Here is a 25,060-nt window from a genome sequence, read left to right on the forward strand (position 1 = left end):
ACCTTTATGTACTTGCAGCTCATTTTGATTTCACGAGTCAGCCGAGCGCGCGGTAGCATACGTCGGCATGTACATTATACGCGCAGGAGGCGCGTGTAGATACAGGTTCGGATACACAGTGGAGCCTGGAAAATGAACCAGCGCGGTCAGCTGTACTCTGTGCGTGGGTCTTTTTCTACGCGTGCCTCCTGCGAGTATGTAGTACGGGTCACCGTCCAGACTCAGCTGCTTCAGCTTTAAACTGCGCGGCCCCGAAGTTCGACCGCTAATATTCAACTGTTAATATCTGGGAAGGTCTTTTCGATATCTCCTTGCATCAGGATATTATATGTTCCGGGAAGTCCTTGAATGTTGGGACACCTTGTATATTGCAAGTCCAAATATGAGCATGACAATAGTTTTCCAACAGGTAATAAGCGTGTGAAAAACTGAAAAAGCGCTGTGTCAAATTTAACCCTCAAACACTACACTGGGTCACCGAGACCCAGGCCGTTTGGAAGATTCGTGGCCACTACTAAACGGTGGGGAGCTGTTGTCGGGGGGGGGGGGGGGCTTTGGGACCTCCACTACGGATTCCGCACCATGAGACTTAATTTACCTGAAGAAACCGACTGACATCGTGAAGAAGGTAGCCTATAGGTCGCACCGACCCAGTGTGGTGTTCACGTCAGTATTTTCGGAAAAGTGGTGATAACAGTTGCTACAGAACATTATTGTTTCTGCAGTGATTTGTTGTTCCGGCAGTATTTCTACGCTGTATAAAGTAGAACACATACTTTTCAATCAATAGAAAGTGTTTAAAATGCGATCGGCCGATATGTAGGGAATATTTGGCGAAAATATGTTGCACCTGCTCTTAGTGTAAATCAAGCATGCGTAAGACCCCCAATTCCGAGCGCGAGCGCACATTCGAGTTCGTTCAAGGATAAGCGAGTCCGCTAACGGAGTTTAAGTGTGTAATACACAACCTGCTCTTTAAAAGAAAAGTATTGAGTATTATAATTCCAAACATTGTACTTTTATTAATTGAAATTTGAAAAATATGTTTAATTTTTTATATGCAATAATAGTAATTTGGTTCAAAGTTATAATAGTAGCAGTAAGAGGGGTTTAAAGCTTTCCAAGCTGTTTGTTTATCTATCTCTTTCTATCCGTATTTCTGTCTCTTTCTTTTTTACGTTTTCTTTCTCTGTCTACTTCCGTTTTTGTCACGAATGGCGGCAACCAATCAGTGGCATGCCATCTACCTCTATCCTGCTCGCGCACGCTACCCCTCTCTCGCGCTCTCCACACCAGCGTTGCCCCGATGGGTGGTCCGAGAGTACGAGCATCCATCACGTTTTCCAAAGCTAGCGTGGAAGGGGGGGCTCGAAACCAATGAAGTTGCGGGCATGTAACGGATGGGGAAAACTCTAGTTGTGTGCGTGTAGGCTCGTACCCGTAGGCTTATATAACTGGGACTCTTGGAGCCCCAGTGTTCTACATTTTAGGAATTGGGAAAATAAACAGGAATTGACTACTGATTCAACAATAATATTATATAATTGGACGGAATAGACTTGAACAGTCCCACTTACACCTCTGATTAACAAAAAGTCTTATTATTCAGCTTCAATCCTCTGTTTGTTTGTTTGTTTGTTTGTTTGTTTGTTTGTTTGTTTGTTTGTTTGTTTGTTTGTTTGTTTGTTTGTATGTATGTTTGTTTGGATCAAATTTAGAAACTCAATTTTAACCCACTTCCAACTATCCAATAGACTTGAAACTTTGCAGGGATACGTAGTTTGGATGACAATATAAATTTATGAAGAAAAAGATCTCCCCCCCCCAGGGGTTTAAAAAATTACCCAGTCATCAATAAATATAACCCATAACCACAAATCCAAACGACTTGAAATCAGCCTATAACCACAAATCAAAACTAGACAATAAAAAGTAAATAAAGAAAATAATTATTTTTTAGTTTTTAGTGTATTTTAAATAAACTCGTTTAACAGTTTAACTTAAAATTTGTTTTATATATTTTTTCATTTTGTACAAATCAATAGAATCAAATAACACATAAAACATTCAATTGAAATTAGAATCAAATGCAATTAAAATATTTGGTTTTCCACAATGCATTTTGCACAGATCGATACTTATAAGTAAGAATACATACTTAACAAATATTTTTGCGGCGTAGAGGCGTCGCCTCGTTATCTATTGTGATTTATTTACAGTTATGTACACGAGTTGAAATTTAACACTATACATTTATACAATATTGAATATTTGATCTACACTTGTGGACTTTTGATAAAACATCTCTGAAGGTTCCAATTTACGGTATTATACATACCAAACAGATAAGTGATGACCGCAACGACTTCCATCGCTTTAAAGGGTCATTCTACTTTCATCGGCCGAAAAATTAAGCTATTTTTACAAATTTTTTTTCAGTAAATACAACATATAATGAAAAAATCTTTTTGGTATTTATTAAGCTACTCTTATATTATAGGAAAAGAATTTAAAAGAATTTTTGTAATTTGTTTTAATTCTTTTTTTACGGTGTCAATATGGCACCTAAAAAGAGAAGTACAGTCTTTTCCCGTGGATGGCTCGCTGGTCGGGACCGGCATTGAGCCGTCATCGTAAACGGAGCCTTATTCCGAGCGATCGTTTCTCGTTTCTTTGTGGCCGAAGGGAGAAGCGAGGTGGAACGCTTTGCGCGCGCGGCGGGCGCGAGCGTTCAGATGAAATCGTGACTGCTCGACGCATACGCGCCACGGTCAGATAGCCAGGCACGGCACGAGCCTTTTTTGCGCCCTAGGCGAACGTGTCCCATTGTACTCTTTATTATAATACATTTATTTGAGATTATTGATGACCTTATTCTGAATTTTTATGCGTAGTTTAAAATATTTGTAGTACAATTTGTAGTATTTCATTTAAAATTTTATTTTCAACAATGTGAACAATGAAAAGACTATTTTGCACTCAGTAGTAAGACAAGGGGGATTCTAATTCAAATTTGAGTTTCAAGGTCATGATCATGACCTTGAAACTCAAATTTGAAAATTTGTTTTTTGTCGGCGGGCTGGCGGCGGATGACGTCATAGAGATGGCGGAGTGGTGGGGGGTATCATCGAGGAGGAGGAGGAGGAACCGCGGGGTGACGGTGCGGGGGTATCATCGAGGAGGAGGAGGAGGAGGAGGAACCGCGGGGTGACGGTGCGCTACTCTGGAGCGTGGTGGTACAGACTGTCGGTAAGGAAGGTGCTACTCTGGAGCGTGGTACAACAGACTGTCGGTAAGGAAGGAAATATTAATTTTATGATATTAATATAAATGAAAAAACTTCTCGGGGCGACGGGGCTCGAACCCAAGACCTCCGCGGTACGAGTCAGCCGCCTAACCAACTCCCCCAAACGCCGTCTCTGACATTAGTCTTTTTCGAATGGTACATATAGCGAAACCAACGGAGCGTCACATATGTGACACGCACACACACACACACACAACGTCGACGTATAATAATTTATTTTTATGAAAAATTTTATCAGAAATTGTTTCGAACGATGTCGGGAAAGATCGGCGTTTCTCGACACCGCGTCTTTAGAATACCATTGTAAAATAAAAAATTATTGTATTTATTAACTCGTTCTTATAAATAGCGGAATTATTGCATAAAAATAAAATAAAATTCTTTGCATATGTATAGAAATTATTATATTTATTAACTCGATCTAATAAAATAGTGGAATTATGTAAAATAAAATTGCTCACACATATAAGAATTATGCAGCGTCAACAAATCTTTAAAAATAGGCCGTGGGAGGAGGAACACGGGTAAATAAAATTGAGAAATAATATACGTTTAAGAAATATATATTGTTACAAATAAAAAAGAATATAATATAAATAAAAGAATATATAAATATAAAAAAAGAATATATAAATATAAATATAAATATAAAAAAAGAATATAATATAAAAAAAGAATATATAAATATAAAAAAGAATATAATATAAAAAAAGAATATAATATAAAAAAAAAGAATATAATATATAAATATAAAAAAGAATATAAAAAAGAATATATAAAAAAAGAAAAAAAAGAAGAATATAAAATACAATTAAATAATAATAAATATAAATAAAAAAAAGAAGAATATAAATATAAATATAAAAAAAAATAATAAATCTAGTGTGGGGACCGCGGTGGTGATGGCGATGACGATGATGATGGTGATGGCGGAGATGGCGATCGCCGCTGCCGTATCGGCGGCCCCACCCGCCGATACGGCAGCCAGGGCTACCGCAGCCTAGCCACCCTCGTGGGGCCCGCCGCATTCTCCTCAGCCTGCGCCGGTGCCTCCCCCACCACCCGCGCATTCATCATGAAATAAAAATTCTAGAACACACAAAAAATTGATATTATATTTATACAAAACATATTAAATATATATAAAAAAAAATAATAAAAAAAATGCAAAGTATTACATACTTGCAGCGAGGGTGAAGGTGGTGGCGACGGCGACGGCGACGCTGAGGAGAGCCCCAATCCGGGGACCACACCCTCGGCGACGGGGGTGACGGTGGTGGCGATGGCGGTCCGGGAGGTGACGAGGGTGGCGAGTTCTGGAACATAGAAACCCGCGATATAATATTTATACAAACGTCTGATTTTAATCTCACTCGGTATCAATGGTTAAACGCGATAAATGTTAAAAAAAATACTGTTAAGTACATACCTCAGGGTCACACTCCGGAGCAATCCTTAATAATCCCATTTTTATAAAAAATGTCGCAACGCAATATGTTAGAACACCGTCGCGATTTGAATGCAACTGGTCTCGATGCATCTCCTGACTCTCGCACGTCAAAACCCCCTCCTATTATGAAATCGAGAAATGCATAGCTTTGCAAAGTAGGATGCCATTGTTCTTCGCCATCTTCATCACAGGCAACCTGCATTTTCGCTGACCATCCTCCTCCATGTACTTATCTTCTTCTTCACTGACCGTCCTCTCCTTATTCACACGCATCTTCTTTCCCTTCTTCTATGGGCACATCATTCGACTAGACCATACCACTCTGATCACGTATTGAACATGTATCGAACCACTTTGAACACCTATCATACCACTCTGAACATCTATCGAATATGTATTGAACATGTATCAAACGTGAATCGCACCACTTTGATCGCATATCAACCGTATATTGAACCACTTTGAACACATAACGTACCACTTTGAACATCTATCGAACGGGTATCGAACATGTATCGAACCACTTTGAACGTGTATTGAACGTCTATCGTACCACTTTGAACATCTATCGAACGGGTATCGAACGTCTATCATACCACTTTGAACATCTATCGTACCACTCCGAACATCTATCGAACGTCTATCAGACCACTTGAACATCTATCGAACGTCTATCAGACCACTTGAACATCTATCAAACGTCTATCAGACCACTTGAACATCTATCGAACGTCTATCATACCGCGTTGATCATGAATCGTACTACTACTTGTACATAATTACAACTATCGTCTTAATCTAGCGTACATGCAGAAGGTTGGAGGTTGAGGAGGGTGAAGAAAAAAACAGTTATGCATAAAAAATTGATTATATTTTATTTGTGTATTTCCCTCTGGCGTTTAGACCACCAGTTGAATATTTTAAATACATTTTGCATGGCACAGTGCTTTGCGTGTCTGCCACATCGCAGAGTATTAACTACGTTTAGCTTATTTAGGGATTTGATATCCTCGTAGTCAATGTCTAGCGTCTCGATGATCACGTCCGCTCTCGTATTTTCATCGAGGAAATCCATGAGCCAATCGCGTTTCTGCAGTCCTTTAACGTATACGACATGGGGTGTGTCATCTTCCTCGTCGATCGCATCGGCTACAGCTTTCATAATTAGCTGTTTAGCCATACTGTACGGAACGTCTCCATCTTCCCAACGTAGTCCATGATGTTTTGCCACCAACCACCGGATGCTCGATTTGTCGGATTTTGTAAGAAGATATTGTGGCATCGAACTCCCAAAAATATAGTGCGAGAGAATTGTTCCCTTTCGTAGGATAGCCACTTCCTTCGCGACAAATCTTCCATCGACGATGAACCCTTGCAGGTCAACGAATGTTGGTACGACCATTATCGGTACAATTTAGAGGTCCGTTCGCTTCCAAGACAGACTGGAGAATGCACTCTTTCTCGTAAAGCATCTCAATTTTCACGATGAAATTTTGTACGAATTTGGTACAGGAGAGGGCGGGCAAGTAGCGCAGTAATTTAATTGATTTTGCGCACCACATTTGTCAGCGGATTGTATTCAACCACCCGATCGTGCAGAATCAAACAGTAGGCCGTAGTATTTGCAGGTACGTTTTCTTTACAATCAAATTCTATGCGCACGTCCACGGTGCTATTCTTGATCGACTCATTTTGTCGCGAGCAATCAATCACCACGAGGGGGCCAAATTGCAAAAATTGGGCTACGGTGAATAATGCCTCGTTGCAACTATGTCCGTAATACGATTTACGAAAATGCGTATACATGTTAAATAAGATGGCGTGCCTATTCTTGTCAAAGTCCAAGTTCATGTCATCGTACGGGTAAAATTCCGAGTTGAGAAAAAGTTTTACATTGGTCAATTTGCAGTGGTCAAATCGAGTAACATCTTCAGTCATCACATTCTTTCGAGCAGTCTGTAGAGCAAAGATAATGTATCGCGGCTTCTCCAACTGTGCAGCTGCCTTCACGGCCCACGAATGCTTGGTCGTGCTCTGTAAGAGAGGATACTCGTACAGATCCCACGAGCGAAAACTAATGCTCAGGTTTTGTCCACTTTCCAAAGCATGTAGCAACGACAGCTTATTAACGTCGTTCAGCGTCACGTGAGGCATCCGCCATTGCACTTTAAGTAATTCAATTTCTGATTCCAACGTCGGCGATCCTATTAGAGAATTGTTATCGTTGCGCGATCGTATTAAAATCAATTCGTGACGCGCATTAATAACCATGCGTTTGTAGTCCTCGCAAAATCCCAACAAATATTTGAGCGGGATGCAAAAATTGAAATGATTTTTCACTATTAGCTCATCGTGCCGTTTCAAGCCCCATCCCGCATTCTCCATATTTTTGTCTTCATCAGATGTCATCGATACATAGTTTTTAAGCGTGCTAGTTATTCCAACGTTTCTGTTGCGATCAATCTCCACACCATTCAGTTCATATCGAATCTCATCAAATATGAATGCCATGCAATTATTTCCCAACATCACCGGTGATACATCATTCGGCTTATTTATCGTCAATTTCCCCTCCAGGTAGAGGAAACTTTCACACGGTAATGTGTATAAATCCTGTTGCTGTATAGGTATTCTTATCTCATCGCTGTATCCAAACGTCGTGTTGACGTAAGGGTTGTATGTGTGAGTCTCAAGCTTGACGATGCGATCATCAAACGTCGGCTTCGCGCTAATGCTTAGAATGTCAGTCATTTTTCAACTTAATTGCGTACAATGAATCCCAGCGATTTCAAAAATGCAATGTTCGCAGCACTGAACCTCTTCTTTTTAGCGTAATCAGAGCTGTTGCAGTTGCAGTTGTTGTTGTTGTTGTTGTTGTTGTTGTTGTTGTTGTTGTTGTTGTTGTTGTTGTTGTTGTTGTTGTTGTTGTTGTTGTTGTTGTTGCTGCAAACAATTTCGTTTGGAAGAAACGTGTTTCTGGAGTCGTTCAACACAAGCATCTCATACGACTGCACCACATGTATTATCATCGACGTCGTCGTACGTGCAGTCTGATGGTAATCTCTTCACCTCGAAAATCAAGCAACCGCCCGTCTTGATCCACAACACGTATCGTTAGATCCGAAATGACCTGTGCGGTGATTGGAAGGTAAATGATCTGCGCGGGCGTTTCCGATATCTTATATCCCGGCGGTACTCTGGGAGAAAATTCATGTATGGTATGTACGCGCTTCCCATTGCTGTACGCGCCAGCGGTCACGCTACATTCTACGCGAATAATGTTCACATTCATGATATTAATCGGATCGTCCGATTCGTGCCACTGTTCCGGTTCTAATACGCGATTCGTCGAGAATCCCAGTAACGATCCAATGTTATTGGGCTTCGTAAAGTCTACAATGAACGAGCAGTACAGCTCACTTTTCATGGTGTTGTTATTGGGACGCAACACTATAGGATACTCATCGCTGTCGCTACCATCGTTGGCATTGGTGCCATCGAGTTTTTGAGGATATCGCTCGAGTAATCGCTGTTTCAAATACTTGGCAATGGCGTCTAATTCGTATGAACCGTGGGGAATCGTAATGTATTCAAGGCTGGTGTCGACGCTGCTATTGGTCTCATAGTTTGTGGTGAAGTAGAATTTATCGTTGCTGGAGTCGATGTTGGGTATTGTATGGTAAGTTTCAAGGGTTGTTAGACCAAGCTCGTAATCATCCTCGCTCAAATCTATGGGTGGAAAGTAGCTCACCGCGAGGGTGCTACTCTTGCCGGTTAGAGTGAATGTTAACGACATATTCCAAGCTGTACGACTGGACTCGTACTGAATCAAAGTGGTGAGAAGTCAATCCTTAAATTTGCAACCAATCGTTTGTAGAAAGCGTAGACATAGTTGACCACAATTGCTCTGATTGTACTCCTGATAAGGCGCGTGATTGTATTCGATTTTCACGACATCTTTATCCAGATATTGTACCAATTCCTTAGGCGGCCGAAGATTGCCAAAGCTGTCGAAGTATACAGCTCGACGCCCCCTCTTCGCATACGCCACCCAATGAGTCCCCGGTCCCTCGACATTATCCAAATTCACGATACCGCTCTCGTTTCGGCGTACTCCTCCAACAGGTAGTGCATTGCGCATAAAAACACCTCTAAAAAATGGAATACGCATACGTTTTGCCAACTCCCCCAATTGCGCATCTGTAGTTACGCCCTCGGGCATTTTTATTGTCTTTTCGGCGTTTTTTTTTTTTTTTTGTTTCGATATTCCCTGTCCGCGCTTGTATGGTGCGAGATAAAGTCCGCGACCTTCCATGGTGCGATTATGACGCTGCATTTCCTGCAGCTGATGTTGCGCCGCCTTATTATCGTTTACCGCCTTGGCGATCCCCGCTGCTCCACCGGCTAATGATCCGAGAACACCTAGCAGCGGGAGAAGTGGTAATATGCCACCTCGTTTTGCCACCGGAAGTATCCGCTTTTGCGATGCTCTCCTTACAGTCCTTTTGCGAGGTTTTGTTTTCATCCCCATTCCGATTTTCGTCTTAGCTTTCATAGCTGCCCAAACAGCTGTAGCAGCACCTCTTTCACCCAGAGTCGAGTCTCGCGCAACGATGCGTTTTCGCGCTTTGTCAGCGAGAACCTTATCTGCCGTGTGCCTTTCACCGAGGTCGTTGCTACGCGAATATGCAATATCGTGTTCGCGACACGCTGCGTCCAACGGATTGATGCCTCGATCGCCTCTAGCCAATCGTTTTGCCAGATGAGTTCCTGGACCACAAAACTGATATCCCGGAATATGTAATTCGATAGGTAACGCGTTTATCGCCCGATTTAACAGACCACAACCTTTCTTTACTCTCTTCGACGACATTCGCTGCAGTTTTTAATCAATGGTGCTGGACCGTCGATATGCGTTCGCTGCCAAGGGCGATTATAATGTTCCAAGCATCGACGATACTGCTGAACCTCAGAATCGACTTTTATATGCTCGGGGAGTCTGTCCCACAACTGATCGATGTGTCTGCCAAACTCTCGCAGTAGAATAATTTTTTATATATATTTCAACTGCTCAGCGGTTTGGTCTCGAATATCACAATTATCCGACAGGATCAGAAGCATTTTGAATAATGAGCTGTTTTGCTTCGGCGCGAGCCTATAAATAGAGCGCACCGCAGCTTCGACGTATCAAAATCATTTTTCGCAGTTCACGGAGAGGATGCGATTCGTGCGACAACCTGTGGCGATACGCGTGACTAATTTTGATGATAAATCGCAAATGATGTCTCCGAAAACGAGACGCAGACACGGTAGCATGCTACCAAACACTATACGCTGCCTCATTTGTGGTCCATCAAATTGTGGAAAGACCAACGTGCTGGTCAGCTTGTTGGAAAGTCCTCACGGCGTGTGCTTCGAGAACCTGTACGTGTATTCCAAGTCGTTGCAACAGCCAAAATATAAGTATTTGGAGAATTTATTGACTGCGATAGATGAAATTGGCTACTTTACATTTTCAAATAATAGTGACGTCATCCCACCGAGCGAATCGCTTCCGAATTCCATTTTTATCTTTGATGACGTGGCATGCGACAAGCAAGATACGATAAGGGAATACTTTGCAATGGGACGCCACTCGAACGTCGACTGCTTCTATCTCTGTCAGACGTATGCAAAGATTCCCAAACATCTTATACGCGACAATGCGAATCTGTTGATACTGTTTAAGCAGGATGGTACCAACTTGAAACATGTGTACAACGATCATGTAAACACTGATATGTCTTACGAGGATTTCTGCGCTTTGTGTCGTAATTGTTGGCAGCGGGAGTATGGTTTCATGGTGATAGATAAAGATAGCGCGATGTCCAATGGGCGTTATAGAAAGGGATTTAACGAGTTTGCGCTACCGTGAGATGCTCAATCGTCGTCAACACATCGGTGGGAAAGCAACGTCTGCGATACAATGATGATTAGTAGTCAGGAGATTAAGGATCGCGAGAGAATAGCGATGGAAATTGCAAAAACCAGCGAATCCATTCGCAGGAAACATCAGTCTTTGAAGACTGACAAGATGGATGAACATATCGCTCTGGAAAAATACTTTAAACCTATTACCGAGCCCTTAAAACATATTGTGGAAAATACTGCTGAGACAGAAGCTGACATATCACCTGCGACGAGTATGAGCATTGAAACATTAACGCCTAAAACAAAAATCCGACCGAAATGGAACGCATCGCGTAAAAGAAATAGTAAACAGTCATACATGTCATTGGAAAATTCGCTCGTAACCTCCACACCAGTTCAATCGAAGCGGAAACGGTTGAATGTCGCATCAAACGATTCCACGGTTCCTCCTGCGTCAATAAATACATTTCCCGATGTACAGTCGCTCACAACCAATGATGACGAAGACGTGTATGAAACTTCTGCCGATGAGTCGCTTGCAGCATCTATTAGAGAGCAACTCCAAACATCCGAGGGGCAAGAAACGTTTCGCAACCATTTCGGTCCGCTGGGACAAAAATACATGAGCGCAATCCTAAGTGGAGATAGGGATACGACCATAGATTATGTGTACGGTGTATACTTTGGTGGTAGTGGAATGATGCTGGGGGATAAGGTTTTCGATATGGACAAGGATGATAATATAATCATAGACGGTGTAAGATATGGAGGAACGCCTGGTCTGTACGAACTGATTTTCAAGAGAATTCCCGATGATGCTATATACACAGATGCTGATAAACAAAAATACAAAAGTATACTGCTGATGACGAATGCTCACAGACGTGGTCATAACGCACAAAACCCCATATTGGGTAACAAGGGATACAAGTACAAACATGTAATTGCGCCACTACTACCCCGTGTATTGACCAGTAAAGCGGGGAAAGGTCTAAGGACATCGCGAGTCATGGTGGTAAACGATAACAAGATCGATTATGTGCACTGGGATGATCCCAACGAGCTGGTGGATCGATTGCGTTTGCTGGAAGCGTCGCGTCAGGCGGGTAACAACTCGCACGACAACGAAATTCTATCGATTATCGAGGAACTCCGCGAGGCAGGCCTCATTATAAATTAAACCGCACGCCGATGATGTGCACTGTATGCGTCGAGATGCCGATCAACAAATTTGGGGTATCGCTCGAGAAGAGTGGAGCAGCTACAATGGACTATTACAAATGGAGCGGCATGCTTCGAAATTATATGCGTGATAACGCTCTTTGCGTGACCGGTGCCGACTTTGATGCAAAATCGCGCAAGATACGACGCGTAGCTCAGCCGGTGGCCGACACAGATGCCGTTAATAAACTATATGTGAAAAAGAGCATTAAACTTTTGAGAGAGCAGCAGGAAGAATTAGAGATGAAGCTGGTCGCGTTTCAGAGAGATATGCTGACGTTGCAAAACAGCGTTCAAAAGATATCGCAAGCATTGAATCCTATCCCGCAGCAACAATGCGAAGGAGAATCATGCGAGACGGTTGAACTTGTCCAGAATTTCCTTGGGGCGGTGAAGAGCACATAATGCACGTACACGATAATTATCGCATCATTCGTGGCAAAGATACATCTGCGATCAAACATGCAGCCATTTAAGAAATCCATGAGTGAAGAAAACTATGGCCACAAGAAGCTACAACTTGTGGAGGAATTGCACGCTCCAGCTCGAAGACATTTTCCTCGGAGGCGCGTCATAGTGCGTGGATACGACGATCTGTGGCAAGCTGACATTGTAGAAATGCGTCCATACTCGCGATTCAACCAGGGTCACCACTACATACTCACCGTCATCGATGTGTTGAGCAAGTATGCATGGGCGTTGCCGCTCAAGACTAAAAGTGGCGCTGAGGTGACTAAAGCGTTTGCAAAGATATTTAGAGATCGATATCCGAAAAATTTGCAAACCGATCAAGGAAAAGAATTTTACAACACCGATGTGCAGAAACTCTTGAAGAAGCATGACATTAATCATTATTCAACGTATTCGGTGATGAAGGCCTCCGTCGTAGAACGTTTCAATCGAACTTTGAAGAACAATATGTGGAAACTGTTTACGCTCAATGGAACCTATAGATGGACCGATTCGCTACCGCGTCTACTGGCAGAGTATAACGCGCGAAAACATAGAACCATCGGAATGCGTCCTTGCGATGTTACCCCTGCGATCGCCGACAAGCTGCTAGCCACAGTATACAGCAACCTAAAGATCGCTGCTCCAGCGAGATTCGAGTTGGGCGAGTTTGTGCGCGTGAGCAAATTTAAAACCATCTTCGATAAAGGCTATACGCCGAATTGGACAACGGAGGTGTTCGAGATAGCCAAAGTACAGATAACTAATCCCGCGACGTATCTGCTCGTCGATTCCTGTGGAAAACCCGTTGCCGGAGGATTCTATGAACACGAGCTGCAACGCGTCGCCGATCCTGATGTGTATCTAGTGGAAAAAGTGCTGCGTAGAAAGGGGGATAAGGTATACGTCAAGTGGTTGGGGTTTGATAAATCACACAATTCTTGGATAAATAAAAATAATGTATTGTAAAATAATAATAATAATACATGGTTCAATAAATACAATGTTATACATACAAGTTCAAATTTCTTTTTTTTATAATACTTTTATAATGGAATTTTACAACGGAATTTTATAATGTCCCCAGGGCAGAGTGTCGGTAGAATCGGGTACGATATACCGCTTGTCGTCGTATGGACTTAGAGCGATTTTGGATTCTGAAATGGTGTACACTTTATGCAATTTAGACCGTATGCATGATTGCCTGCGTACCATTTCGATCTCCTTTTGCAAACACTGCGCGTAGTCGTCGAAAGTTATCGTTCTGGCTATGACGTTGGTCTTGACGCCTTTCGCTTTTTTCGTATCTTTTTTACCGTCTACGCGAAGTGCATACATTTTCGCTCTAAGACCTACGAATTCGGTCATTATCATCCCATTATTTTCGTCCTTCATCAGCCCCGGAACCTTCTTATTTAAGCGCGGCATATTATATGTATTGTCAGTAGGATAATCGCTTGTGTCGAATCTATCGATATTGCGTTTCACGCACTCGTAGATATCATCGCATCGAATGTGATAGATGAAGCTATCAGTGTCTGTGTATAGAATTTTACATTTTTGACCATATAGTGGAGACATGTACTCGTGATGAAATTCGTACAAACAAATTTTTGATATGTCTAGAATGCACATACCCACATATATCGGTTTGTTGAATTTCACCTCGAGTTTTCGCAATTCAACAGCTATTAAATTTTCCGAAAGAACACTTCTGCTGTGGAAATTCGGTTTCGCGATCATTGCCTCCGCACCATATCGCCGTTCCCAATGTGTTAAAAGTTTTACGTCCACCTGATTTCGCACATTTTCCATAGTTTTACCGAATACTGCGTTGTTCATCAATTTGTACAAATTTTTTTCAAAGTCGTTTGTCGCGCATGTTCTAAACCGTGTATTGAGTTCGATGTAATCGCGGAGCCAGGGAGATTGAGCGAATTGAAGCGCGCGGTGTATCTTTGTAATACGAAGACCGTGACTCGTGCACTGCTGCAGGTTGCGATAATGGATAACGTAACGCTGCTTATCGTATACCGTCGCGAGTAACTTGCCCTGTCTGCTGCCAGGTGGTTTGGCACGCGTCGGGCAGAACGGTAGATCGGCGTGAGCGTCGTGCAGACGTTGCGGATATTCCAGATCTACCTCGAGAATGTATCCCGTGGGCGAATCGACAGCGATCGAAGACACGTCAAAATTTGCGACATCTTCGACCCATTGAAATTTGGCGTATGGTAGGGGCTGACACATTGCCCATCCGTACAAGTTGTTCACGTCAAAGTACATCAAGTACGATGACTGTTCCGATGGGTTGTAAGATGACATGTACTTGTTATTGGCGTGTGCGTATCTTCCGGAACATTGGCTTAAACCGCCACATATACCGCGTTCGATAAACATGACCATATCAATGTCTGTGAGCAATTCGAATGTAATTTTGGTATGTTTTAGCATGGCATCCCACGTAAAGCCAGGTAAAGTATAATAATGCGCTGAATCTAATCCGTAACTCTTGATACAACTTTCGCCAAAATTTTCAAAAATATCTGCCAATAACAAGACATCTGTTTTCAAATACAAGTCGCTGTATTCGCCCAAAGTTCTAATCCTGAAACGCTGCCAGACAATCTCGGCGTGCGCGTAATCGCTCTTGGATACAGTCTCACCCGTTAACGAACTGTAGAATGACTCGCGCGGTGGTAAGCATGGATCCTGCAGCTTGTTCGCGCAATCAAGGTATTCGTATGGAAATACACCCTTTCGCGTCAATAAATTGAAATCTTCGATGGATAATGTTTCAAATTCGGATCGTAAAATTTTTAATTTATCCGCGCTAAGAAAAGATGCTAATTTGTTGAGACTGGTATTGAGAAATTTGTATGAATCGATGAATCGCAATTTAATACATTTTCGCGAGTCTGAGTCAGCCGTATCTTCAACATTTTTTGTGAATGAAATGTACTTTTCTTTCGTTATGGGTAATACGTCAATGCTGCCTTCGAAAGCGGTAGCTATTTCCTCGATAATGAAATGCGAATCGTAGCCGGATAAATTATGGAAAACTATGGGGATGTAAAACGCATTTTTATAATTTAAATTGCACTCCGAATGTGCTGGGCCTCTAAAGCGTCCGGATAGATGGCAATGATCGCGAACTCGTACATCTTCAGCCTTGAATGGTTCTTCGCAAATATGACAGTGTGTTGCATCGCGAAATGTCGCCCATTGTTCGGGAGTTAAATCAAGCATGGGAACATTGTTGGTCAGAATGGGTTTGGCGAAGTTTGCAAAATTTTCCAGTTCGTTGACGAACCATGAAACACAATCCGCGTCGCGGCGACATCGATACGTCGACAGTGATGTATCGTACGAGCAATGCATATAATATGCAATGCTGTGCACTTTATGGTGTTGATACGCGCGCAATTTACTATCCATTTCACCCATTCGGTGATTGTCCTCTGTTTTTTCAATGATGCACTCAAGATCGGCGTACACCACGAAGGGGAGCCGCTCCTTCATACAGTGGTTGCTGAATTTGAGCAGATTGTTTCCTACGCTGGGCAACAGGATGGCGCAATCATTCATTTGCCCGCAGTCCAGCGAATAGGCCTCCAACTTCTCGGCAGATCCAAAGTAGTGCATGCATCTGCAAAAAATCAAAAATTTTTTTATTTAATTTTTTTCAACGATATTTTTCAACGTTTCATAAGTTTATGTACATACCGATCGCAGATGAATTTTTTTTCTCTGTGCCTGCTCAACTGCATGCTCACCAGTCGGGATAAGTCCTTGATCAGCACAAAGTGCCCTACATCGCCGTGCTCATGATTCGGCGTGTAGAGCAGATTGACGTGTCGATCCCTCTTTTGGCTGGTGAGACGCAGCGGAAAGACCGTCGATCCTTTCTCCATCCCGAAGGTGTACACGTTGACGGAGATGCCGTTCTGCCGCTCAAACTTCCCAAGCTGCTCTAGGGACATTGGAAACTCAATGTCTTGGAGATTTAGCACCAATGTATAATGTGGATATGAACTTGGTCGATGAGGGTTTCTTTCGGCGGGATGGAGAGCTGCGACCACTGCCCGCGCGAAGCAGGCGTTATCCTCGGATCGCACGCTAATTGTCGCTTTCTTCATCAATATTTCCCGTGGCAACTTGAAGTGGCACCCTGCGCGCAGCGGATTGTACTTATTAACGTTGACGGTTAGGTTGAGAATCCTCATCAATGCCCATCCACTATCGCGTTCCTGAAACTCTTCCAACGATGCCAGGATGGGTTCGATGACGCATCGTTGGTACCACTCCTGTAGATCACATGTACCGAAGAGTTCGCAGTTCCGGGTATTGATGCTTTTGCAAGCATGTTTGTCCCCCGCCACAAATTCGCCGTTGAACACAGTGTTCACTTTGAGGTTCTGATGTTTCCTCAAGGCGCCTCGTACATACTCCAGCACAATGGTCCCCGCATCCTCGAGGAAGTTGCGCGGCTCGATATAGTTCGAATTTAACACTGCACCAGTTAATACGCGGGTATCGAACGCAGTGCCTATTTCGCGCCACAAAAGTCCTGTGCTCGAATGTCCAGCACCTTCATGCACGAAACGTCCGCGCAACGAATATTTTAGTCCTTCGAGATGAGCGATTCGAGCAACCAGCGATTGCTGAACACCGATCGATAATCGCGGGCGTTTCACTCGGCTGTGTTCTTCCAACGATTCGATGCACTCGTTGCACCGTTCTTCCCACGCGAGGTATTCTTCCTGTGAAATCAATCGCGCAGATTGATCCAACAATTGGCGTTCTACTTGCGCGAATTCTCCCATGGTTGTAAATGAAATATGTCTTTTCCTCGCAACACGTTGCAACGATTTGAGGCTTTGTGCAGTTTAGAGTGCGCTTTTTAAGACTGATACCATGGTTTGGTATCTCTGCCTAACTCTTTTGGCGTACCCCCTCCCTCGAATGCACCGCGTGCAAAAACGACGATCCGTCCCAGCATGGTTCTGTGCAGTTTCTACCGATACAGCATAATTCTTTCTATGATTCGCGCGTATGACGAATTAGCGCGCAAAATCATCCGACACAGTTTCTGCTGACGCCGCATAATTCTAAGATTCGGCGCTTTCACAGATATTATATTACATTCAACACGTGTCGAGACTTTTATCCTTGAAGGTGGGGCTCAAATTACATACAATCGCGCGATATGCTGCGATGTTAAGATTGGAAAACATTATGGAAAAATTGGGAGCTTTAAAATAAAATGCTGTGGTGGGGGAGGCAATTGCACCTCTATTTAAGCCGAGCTCTTGGACGCTATTCCATCAATCGCTCAGTAGCCTCAGTGACTTTGACGGAACAGACGGTACTCCGTAAAAAATATAGTGCACATCAAAATGTACAAACACAGCTTAAACGATTCATCCTGCGCAGCCGGCAACGATGGTGGGTTTCCAAATAAATGTGAACAACAGCAGCAACAACTACATCATCATCAACAATCCAATATGAGGTATGTACACGTTACTATACACTTTTCATTTACTTCATTCACTGTAAACGCAAAACGACCGAAGTATCAATTTCATGTACTTGTTTCTTACAGTTCTGGATCCGTATCGCTAAAAACGATGAAAACATCGAAACCATCAATCGTACGGATCCTGGGGCGTGATTATCCACTGACTGCAACAGCTTATAAACGTCTAACTATAGGAATTCGCATTGGTATGGATTTGTGTCACGTTGAGATCGCCATAGCCGACAATAAAGGCAGCGAGTTAAGCTTTTCAATGTCTACGTGGAAGCTCCTGCTACAAAACGAGGTGGACATACTCCAACGATTACGCAGCAACGCAACATCGCCCCAAACTCACATTATAATTGATCATTTACGACTAGAGTTCACGCGTATGCATGATGATCAACTTATTAAAATCACCGATAATCGCGTTGTCATATATATGACTGAAGCCACGATGTGTAAATTATTCGCGTACAATCATTGCATTGAACATATGTATACGTGGCTAACTGAAAATATGTACTCTGTAAGCAGTAAATATGCCACTTTCGTAGACGTTCTACGTAGCGCTACCGCGCCAACAGATTATGTAAAATTAATTTCTGAAAGCGAACACTTCGAACAGCATTCATTGATTGATTGTGAATTGTTAGCATGTGCAATCAATCATATTGTGCATGATGCTCGTAGTAAAAAATGTTAAATTATATTCTTTTATGATTTGTACCATTTCATTCATCCATCATTCTCCCCGTCATCTAATTTTAAGATTCCGCGTTTCTGTGTTACATTTCATTCTTCGCGCCGCCAAGTGACATCACCCTGCACGGCTGCTCCAGAGGAGTCGAATTACGCGAGATCGCGCGATACGCAGCGACGTTAAATCGGAACGCTTTGAAATACTGTTAGCTTTAGAATGCATGCGATTCTATCCCCTATGTAGTGGTGTCTCTTTCCCTCCTAGAATTTTAACTTTAAAGTAATGCTCCGTCTCTTTCCCTCGAAGACGCGGTGTCGAGAAACGCCGATCTTTCCCGACATCGTTCGAAACAATTTCTGATAAAATTTCTCATAAAAATAAATTATTATACGTCGACGTTGTGTGTGTGTGTGTGTGTGTGTGTGTGTGTGTGTGCGTGTCACATATGTGACGCTCCGTTGGTTTCGCTATATGTACCATTCGGAAAAGACTAATGTCAGAGACGGCGTTTGGGGGAGTTGGTTAGGCGGCTGACTCGTACCGCGGAGGTCTTGGGTTCGAGCCCCGTCGCCCCGAGAAGTTTTTTCATTTATATTAATATCATAAAATTAATATTTCCTTCCTTACCGGCAGTCTGTTGTACCACGCTCCAGAGTAGCACCTTCCTTACCGACAGTCTGTACCACCACGCTCCAGAGTAGCGCACCGTCACCCCGCGGTTCCTCCTCCTCCTCCTCCTCCTCGATGATACCCCCGCACCGTCACCCCGCGGTTCCTCCTCCTCCTCCTCGATGATACCCCCCACCACTCCGCCATCTCTATGACGTCATCCGCCGCCAGCCCGCCGACAAAAAACAAATTTGAATTAGAATCCCCCTTGTCTTACTACTGCACTCCTTGTCAACCTTACGCCCTAGGCAGTTGCCTAATTTTTCAGAATAAAGTCATAAATAATCTCAAATAAATGTATTATAATAAAGGACGCAATTTGACAAGTTCGCCTAGGACGCAAAATAGACTTGAGCCGGGAGCCGTTTTCGTGTTTACGATGAGTGGTCAGGACCATCGCGCGCGCAACGGACGGAGTGTCAGGCGTCCGAAAGACGGAGCGAGACAAAATATCAAAGCATCGTCTGTCTCGTACCGTCCTCCGCTAGCTTTCAGTGCCTCTCACTCGCTCTTGTTACGTGCGGCGACCTTTTGTGTTCGAGCGGCACATTTATACACGCAATTCCGATTAGGGGTATCCCACAGTCCTTAGACTACCAAATATTGCTGTATTGAGTTTATTTATTAGAAGAGCAAGAAAGCTCGCCGCAGTCGCAACAGCCAATTCTTTTAACTCTTAAATATCTATGTACCTTATCAGAAGGATAAGGGGTAGATTTTGGGATCGTTGGTACTCTAGTCCCATACGGGTCTTTTCAATGGAATCAGATAAGTAATTAACGAGTAGAATTTAATGATAAATAAAACTTTAATGTTGAATAGTGGGTGGAAGCACGAGAACATAACAAAAGAAAATATGGAAAAGATCAATCAATCATTTTACAAAACACAGGTACTCGTATAATTGGACCTAACTCCTGACTAGGGGAGTCCCACAGTCGATTGACTGTCAGAAATTACCGTTAGATACGCATTAATTATAACAGTGTCAAATAAAGGGCATAGAAAGAGATAAGAGGCGCAATTCACCAGATAGTCACAATAATATAAATGTCAATGTGCTTTAAATTTGCTGTTTAAAGTGTTGATAGTTCTGCGTCGTTGATAAACCTGAATCAGAAAGAGGAAAGAGACGCGAACACGCACACACTTGATTATAGGATGGAATAAACACGAATTGAATTATAAAACGAAACCGAAATAATAGTAAATTTAACTGAGCAAATCCAATGATAATTTAAATTGAATCATTAACAGAATAACTTATTTTGTAAGTTAAATGAATAATTAGTTTCGCAAATTTAGTAGAATAATTTTTTTCGTAAAGTTGAGTCTTTCCACCCGGTTACACAGCAGACCAGAGAACTCTATCTCGAAAACACTTCGCGGACTCAATGACACGCACCTCACGATTTACCGTCACAGAGTGTCGCAGCTTCACGCTCTTGGCAGCGGTCAGAGTGGGTCCGCGCCGAAAAGGCGTAAGGCGGCCACACACGCTTCGGCCGGCCTGTGCAGGTCGGCCGGACGCCCGTAGTTCCCCGACACGCTTCGCCCGGCCTAACGGGCTGACTGGATGGTGCATCCACACGCCCCGGTCGTTTTAGAAAAAAATAATTATTTATTCTTTATCGTATCGATATGGAAGTGATGCCGATGGATTGCTTATGTTTTTCCGATGAAAATCATACCAAATTTCATGTAAATCGGACTATTATTAACTAAGTTAGCTTCACGTTATAGGAATGAATTTTTCATGAAATTTCCTTCATTACTTTCCGAATTACGCCGTTGTTAATATCACTTTCATCGGCGAAACATAAGGAATCAATTGGCCTCTTTTTCGCAAAGATCTGATAAGAAATGCGGAAGTCGAAGATTTTTCACTTCTTAATAGACAATCCAACCCCTTCGAGGGTCGAAAGCCATAAAATTCGGTGAGGCACTGCGGGGGGTTGTCCTCGCCACGGGGTACCAGGCCGCTTCTCTTTGACAGGCGTAGCTCCAGAATCACCTGTACATTCGGGCCGCTCGGTTTTTTCGGACCGATCGGTTTTTACAGGTACTGAGCTCGACTCGGTTCGGCTCGGTTCTTTAAATAATTATTCCGATTCTAGTGGTTGCAATATTTCAATTCTTTACATTTGTTCCATCACGTTCATTTTCTTGGAAGTTTTGGAGACATTCTGCAAATCCAATAATTCTCGAGCGTTTATGACCTACTCGTCTTGCTCCTTCTAACTACTTAACACGTTCAATGACAAGGACGACAGTAGCTCGTGAGCTATTTCTTTGATGCGACGGGACTTTACCGACATGGGCTAGGAACGGCCCGAATATCGCGGCGAGCCTGACTTTTCTTTGGTCGAGGGTCCCGAGATCCCTTCCTCGGTGTCATATCGCAGACAAACCTTTGGTCTCCACTACTCTAAGTACTCTCTCTCCTTCAATCTCTAGCTGTCGCGAGCCACGAGTCTCTGTCTAAACTGGCGACGATTGCTAGAAATATACGTTCCACAAGTAGGAACTTGGCATTAGGAAGAATAGGGAGTTTCAAGTGGCGTGCGGTTCAGATCTGACCGCGGCCTCAGGCAGACCGAATCATTTTTCGAATTTGCTCCGGCCAGCCTGCACAGTCCGGATTGCGCAGAAAAAATAAACTTTCTCCTATCGAAATCTACTGAATGTATACTACAGGGTGATTCTCCAGCCACGCCTGTCAAAGAGATGCCGCCTGGTACCCCGTGGCGAGGATAGGACCCTTCAGTGCCTCAACGAATTTGATGGCCCTCGATCTTCGAAAGAGTTGGAATACCATTAAAAAGTCAGAAATGTACAGGATTTCCGCATTTCTCATCAGATCTTTGTGAAAACGACGCGTATCGATTCCTTATGTTTCGCCAACGTAACTAATACCAATAACGACATAATTCGGACCATAATGAAGGAAATTCCATAAAAAATCGAATTATATTATTTCAAGCCGAATTTGTTAAAAATAGTCCGATTTACATAAAAATTTGTATGATTTTCATCCAAAAAACATAGGGAATCAATCGGTATCACTTCCATATCGATATAATAAAGAATAAATAATTTCTTAATACGCTGAAATGAATAAATTCATTGAATAAATTAATAATAAATGAATAATAATGTTTAACTAAACTGTAAATTTCGTCACAATTTCTAATAGTACTATTTGCTTTTTCCTTTTAATCGGAAACTAAAACTTTCCCCAACAAGCGATTTAAATCGCTTAAACAGCATTAAATAAACTACTAAATAAACAGTTTTCAAATTCTTTTATAAGACTTAAGTTGAAAAAATTGAAAAATAACATTAAATGAACGTACAATATATTCAACTATAAATCATTAAAAAGGAATAATTATTTTATTTTATTTTTTGGCGCCATTCCAATATCTTTTATAGTTTAAAAGTTATACAACACGAATGTCACTAACTATCCCTATCCCGACCACTGTGCGGCGTCCGGCCGACCTGCGCAGGTCAAACTGGCAGGCTGGCCGGAGCGTGTGTGGCGGCCTTAACGGTGCATTTTATCGCTCGACCACGCATGGGCCCCTCTACTTAGCGAGGCAGTGTGTGTGTGTGTGTGTGTGTGTACTCACGTCTATCCGCCAGACTCCTGATTCAAATATATAATCTATCTTTACGGAACATTCATACGCACAGGAGAACATGACATCCCACATCTCGAAAACCATACAATTTCACACCGCTGACGGCCCTCCGTCAACATTCATAAATTCATATTCATAATTTTTGACTAGGGGAATCCGACAGTCCTTAGACTATCAGAAATTGTGTTAGGTATCTAATTTTAACAAAACAATTCTCACTTAGTTAATAATCCGCGACAAGACTGTGGGAAGGCGCAGTCCTCCTGCACCGGATGTAGAGTATACAAGTCCGTCAATCTTCCAAGAAACAACCCAGTCTGCGCATTCCTGATGTAGCCGTTACTGATTATGTTACAATGTTTAGCGCGACGGTCAAAGGTGTTCTCAACAAGGGTTCTCTCACAATGCTGCAAGTCATTGTTAAAACGCACCCCCGCCACTTACACACAGCGGATTCGGCACAGCAGGAGAACCACTGGGTCTTTTCGAGCGCGACTCTCTGGTGAGAACACCGCTGCGTCAGCACCGCCTTATCCTTATCGCGGGACTGCAATATGTCGAGGCCACAACCTTCCAAAGAAAGGGTTCTTGTTTTACTAAATTATTATTAACTATTAGGCGGGAGTACGATCAACGAGGGATTTCCCATAACGCTAGGCGTTGTTGATGCATACCCCGTCCAAAAAGAAAAATTTTACGTTCCGAACGTAACACTCTCATTCCATCTTGCTCTCGCCTTCGCCGGACAAGAGTGAGACAGAAGTGGTGGGGATAGCGAAAAGTCCTCATCGTGTACGCCACACCGAGCTCTCAGCGAGGAAGTGAATGTTCACAGCGTAGGTGATTTCACAGCTCATGCTTATCCGAAACAAAACATTTCAAAAGATTCTTAATCTGTATGAGTGTCGCTATAGCCCCTAGCTCAATTAACAATTTTTGTCGAGAAATAACCCAGATTTTTCTCATGGAACCGGCGCTATTTACTTACTTTTCAACAAAAATTGTTAATTGAGTTAGGGGCTATAGCGACACGAGTACAGATTAAGAATCTGTAGGAATTTTTTGTTTCGAATGAGCATGAGCTGTGAAATCACCTACGCCGTGAACATACCTCTTTTTTAGGTGACATATTGGCACTGTAAAAAAATTGCAAATTGCAAAAATTCTTTTTAATTTTTCTTGCGTAACATAAGAGTAGCTTAATAAATACCAAAGTGATTTATTTCATTATATGCTGCATTTACTGAGAAAAATATCTTTAAAAATAGCTTCGTTTTTCGGTGGTTCAAAGTAGAATGACCCCTTAAACTCAACTCTCAGAATAACCGCATTACATAGGAATGGCCTACATTTGACACACTTTTACTTTATGCGGTGATGTATTTATTTACAGGTGGATCTAAATGAAGGGGAAATGAATATTTATCATACAAGCTTTTTATGCTGGCAATTATATCGCGAAGTAGTTAGCGACGTTTTACCAGATTATTCTAACTGGCAGTCCAATAATTCCCTGTTTTACGATCAAAAATCTGCTCAACTTTTACAAAAGAAGCAAATTGAAGATAAAGTTACTTGTACACTAAGTAGTTTATTGTGTTGTCGTCTTCGAGAAGGATACTTAATAAAAGGTGCTAATGTGAAAGACGAAGTACTAGAAATTTGTTTTGTGCTATTATGGAAATCTAATGTTTCATTACAATATGCAGTAATGTGTCCTTGGTATACAAAATCATTATCTGCATCCAATACAATACAGTATACAATTACAATAGAAGGTAATTACTATTTCTTTATATAAAACATATCTTACTTTATAAGGCATAATCGAATTTAAGTCTGATATTATATCCCGTATATGTAGATGATGTCCGAAGTTACATTATTTTACTTAAATATGTAACATATAGTACTAGAATAAGTGTAAATAAATAATGTTCATTTATCAAGGCAAATAAATGTTTCGAACAGGTCAATTTGGGTATTATAAGTGAGTAATATTTCTAATTTTTGTGTATTAAATGGTAAGTTATAGGTAAACTGCAGAGGATTGAGATCGGAATATTCTCGAGTATCACCCACGTGTAGATAGGTGTCCCATAGTTCTCGGGCATCGAGCGCTGAATTGCGAAAAGTCGTCAAAGGCGATGCCGCCAGCAATCATGCGCCTCGCTGAGTTTCG

At 42.3% G+C, this 25,060-nt stretch overlaps 2 protein-coding genes across 6 annotated transcripts in view; both read left to right on the forward strand.

Annotated features, from left to right (window-relative positions):
* The window catches only part of LOC143369376 (KICSTOR complex protein SZT2), a 391,751-nt gene that overhangs the window by 189,163 nt on the left and 177,528 nt on the right, over positions 1 to 25,060 (forward strand). For all 5 annotated transcript variants that reach the window (XM_076813233.1, XM_076813234.1, XM_076813236.1 and 2 more), the window contains one exon: positions 24,272 to 24,656. In XM_076813233.1, coding sequence (XP_076669348.1) covers positions 24,272 to 24,656 — 385 coding nt within the window. The remainder of the gene's footprint in view (positions 1 to 24,271; positions 24,657 to 25,060) is intronic.
* On the forward strand, positions 17,292 to 18,835 carry LOC143369390 (uncharacterized). The gene is made up of 2 exons (XM_076813266.1): positions 17,292 to 17,850; positions 17,944 to 18,835. Exons 1-2 carry the CDS (start codon positions 17,735 to 17,737, stop codon positions 18,563 to 18,565), a joined length of 738 nt encoding a protein of 245 aa, XP_076669381.1. The 5' UTR covers positions 17,292 to 17,734; the 3' UTR covers positions 18,566 to 18,835.

Source organism: Andrena cerasifolii, chromosome 5 (genome assembly GCF_050908995.1).
Source record: "Andrena cerasifolii isolate SP2316 chromosome 5, iyAndCera1_principal, whole genome shotgun sequence".
In the NCBI taxonomy this organism is placed as follows: Eukaryota; Metazoa; Arthropoda; class Insecta; order Hymenoptera; family Andrenidae; genus Andrena; species Andrena cerasifolii.

What these genes read in the sequence shown, in the direction of transcription:
- LOC143369390 (XM_076813266.1), top strand. Translation starts at nt 17,735, where the DNA reads ATGTACAAACACAGCTTAAACGATTCATCCTGCGCAGCCGGCAACGAT. An exon ending in CATCAACAATCCAATATGAG is followed by an intron (nt 17,851 to 17,943) that starts GTATGTACACGT and finishes TGTTTCTTACAG; the next exon opens with TTCTGGATCCGTATCGCTAA.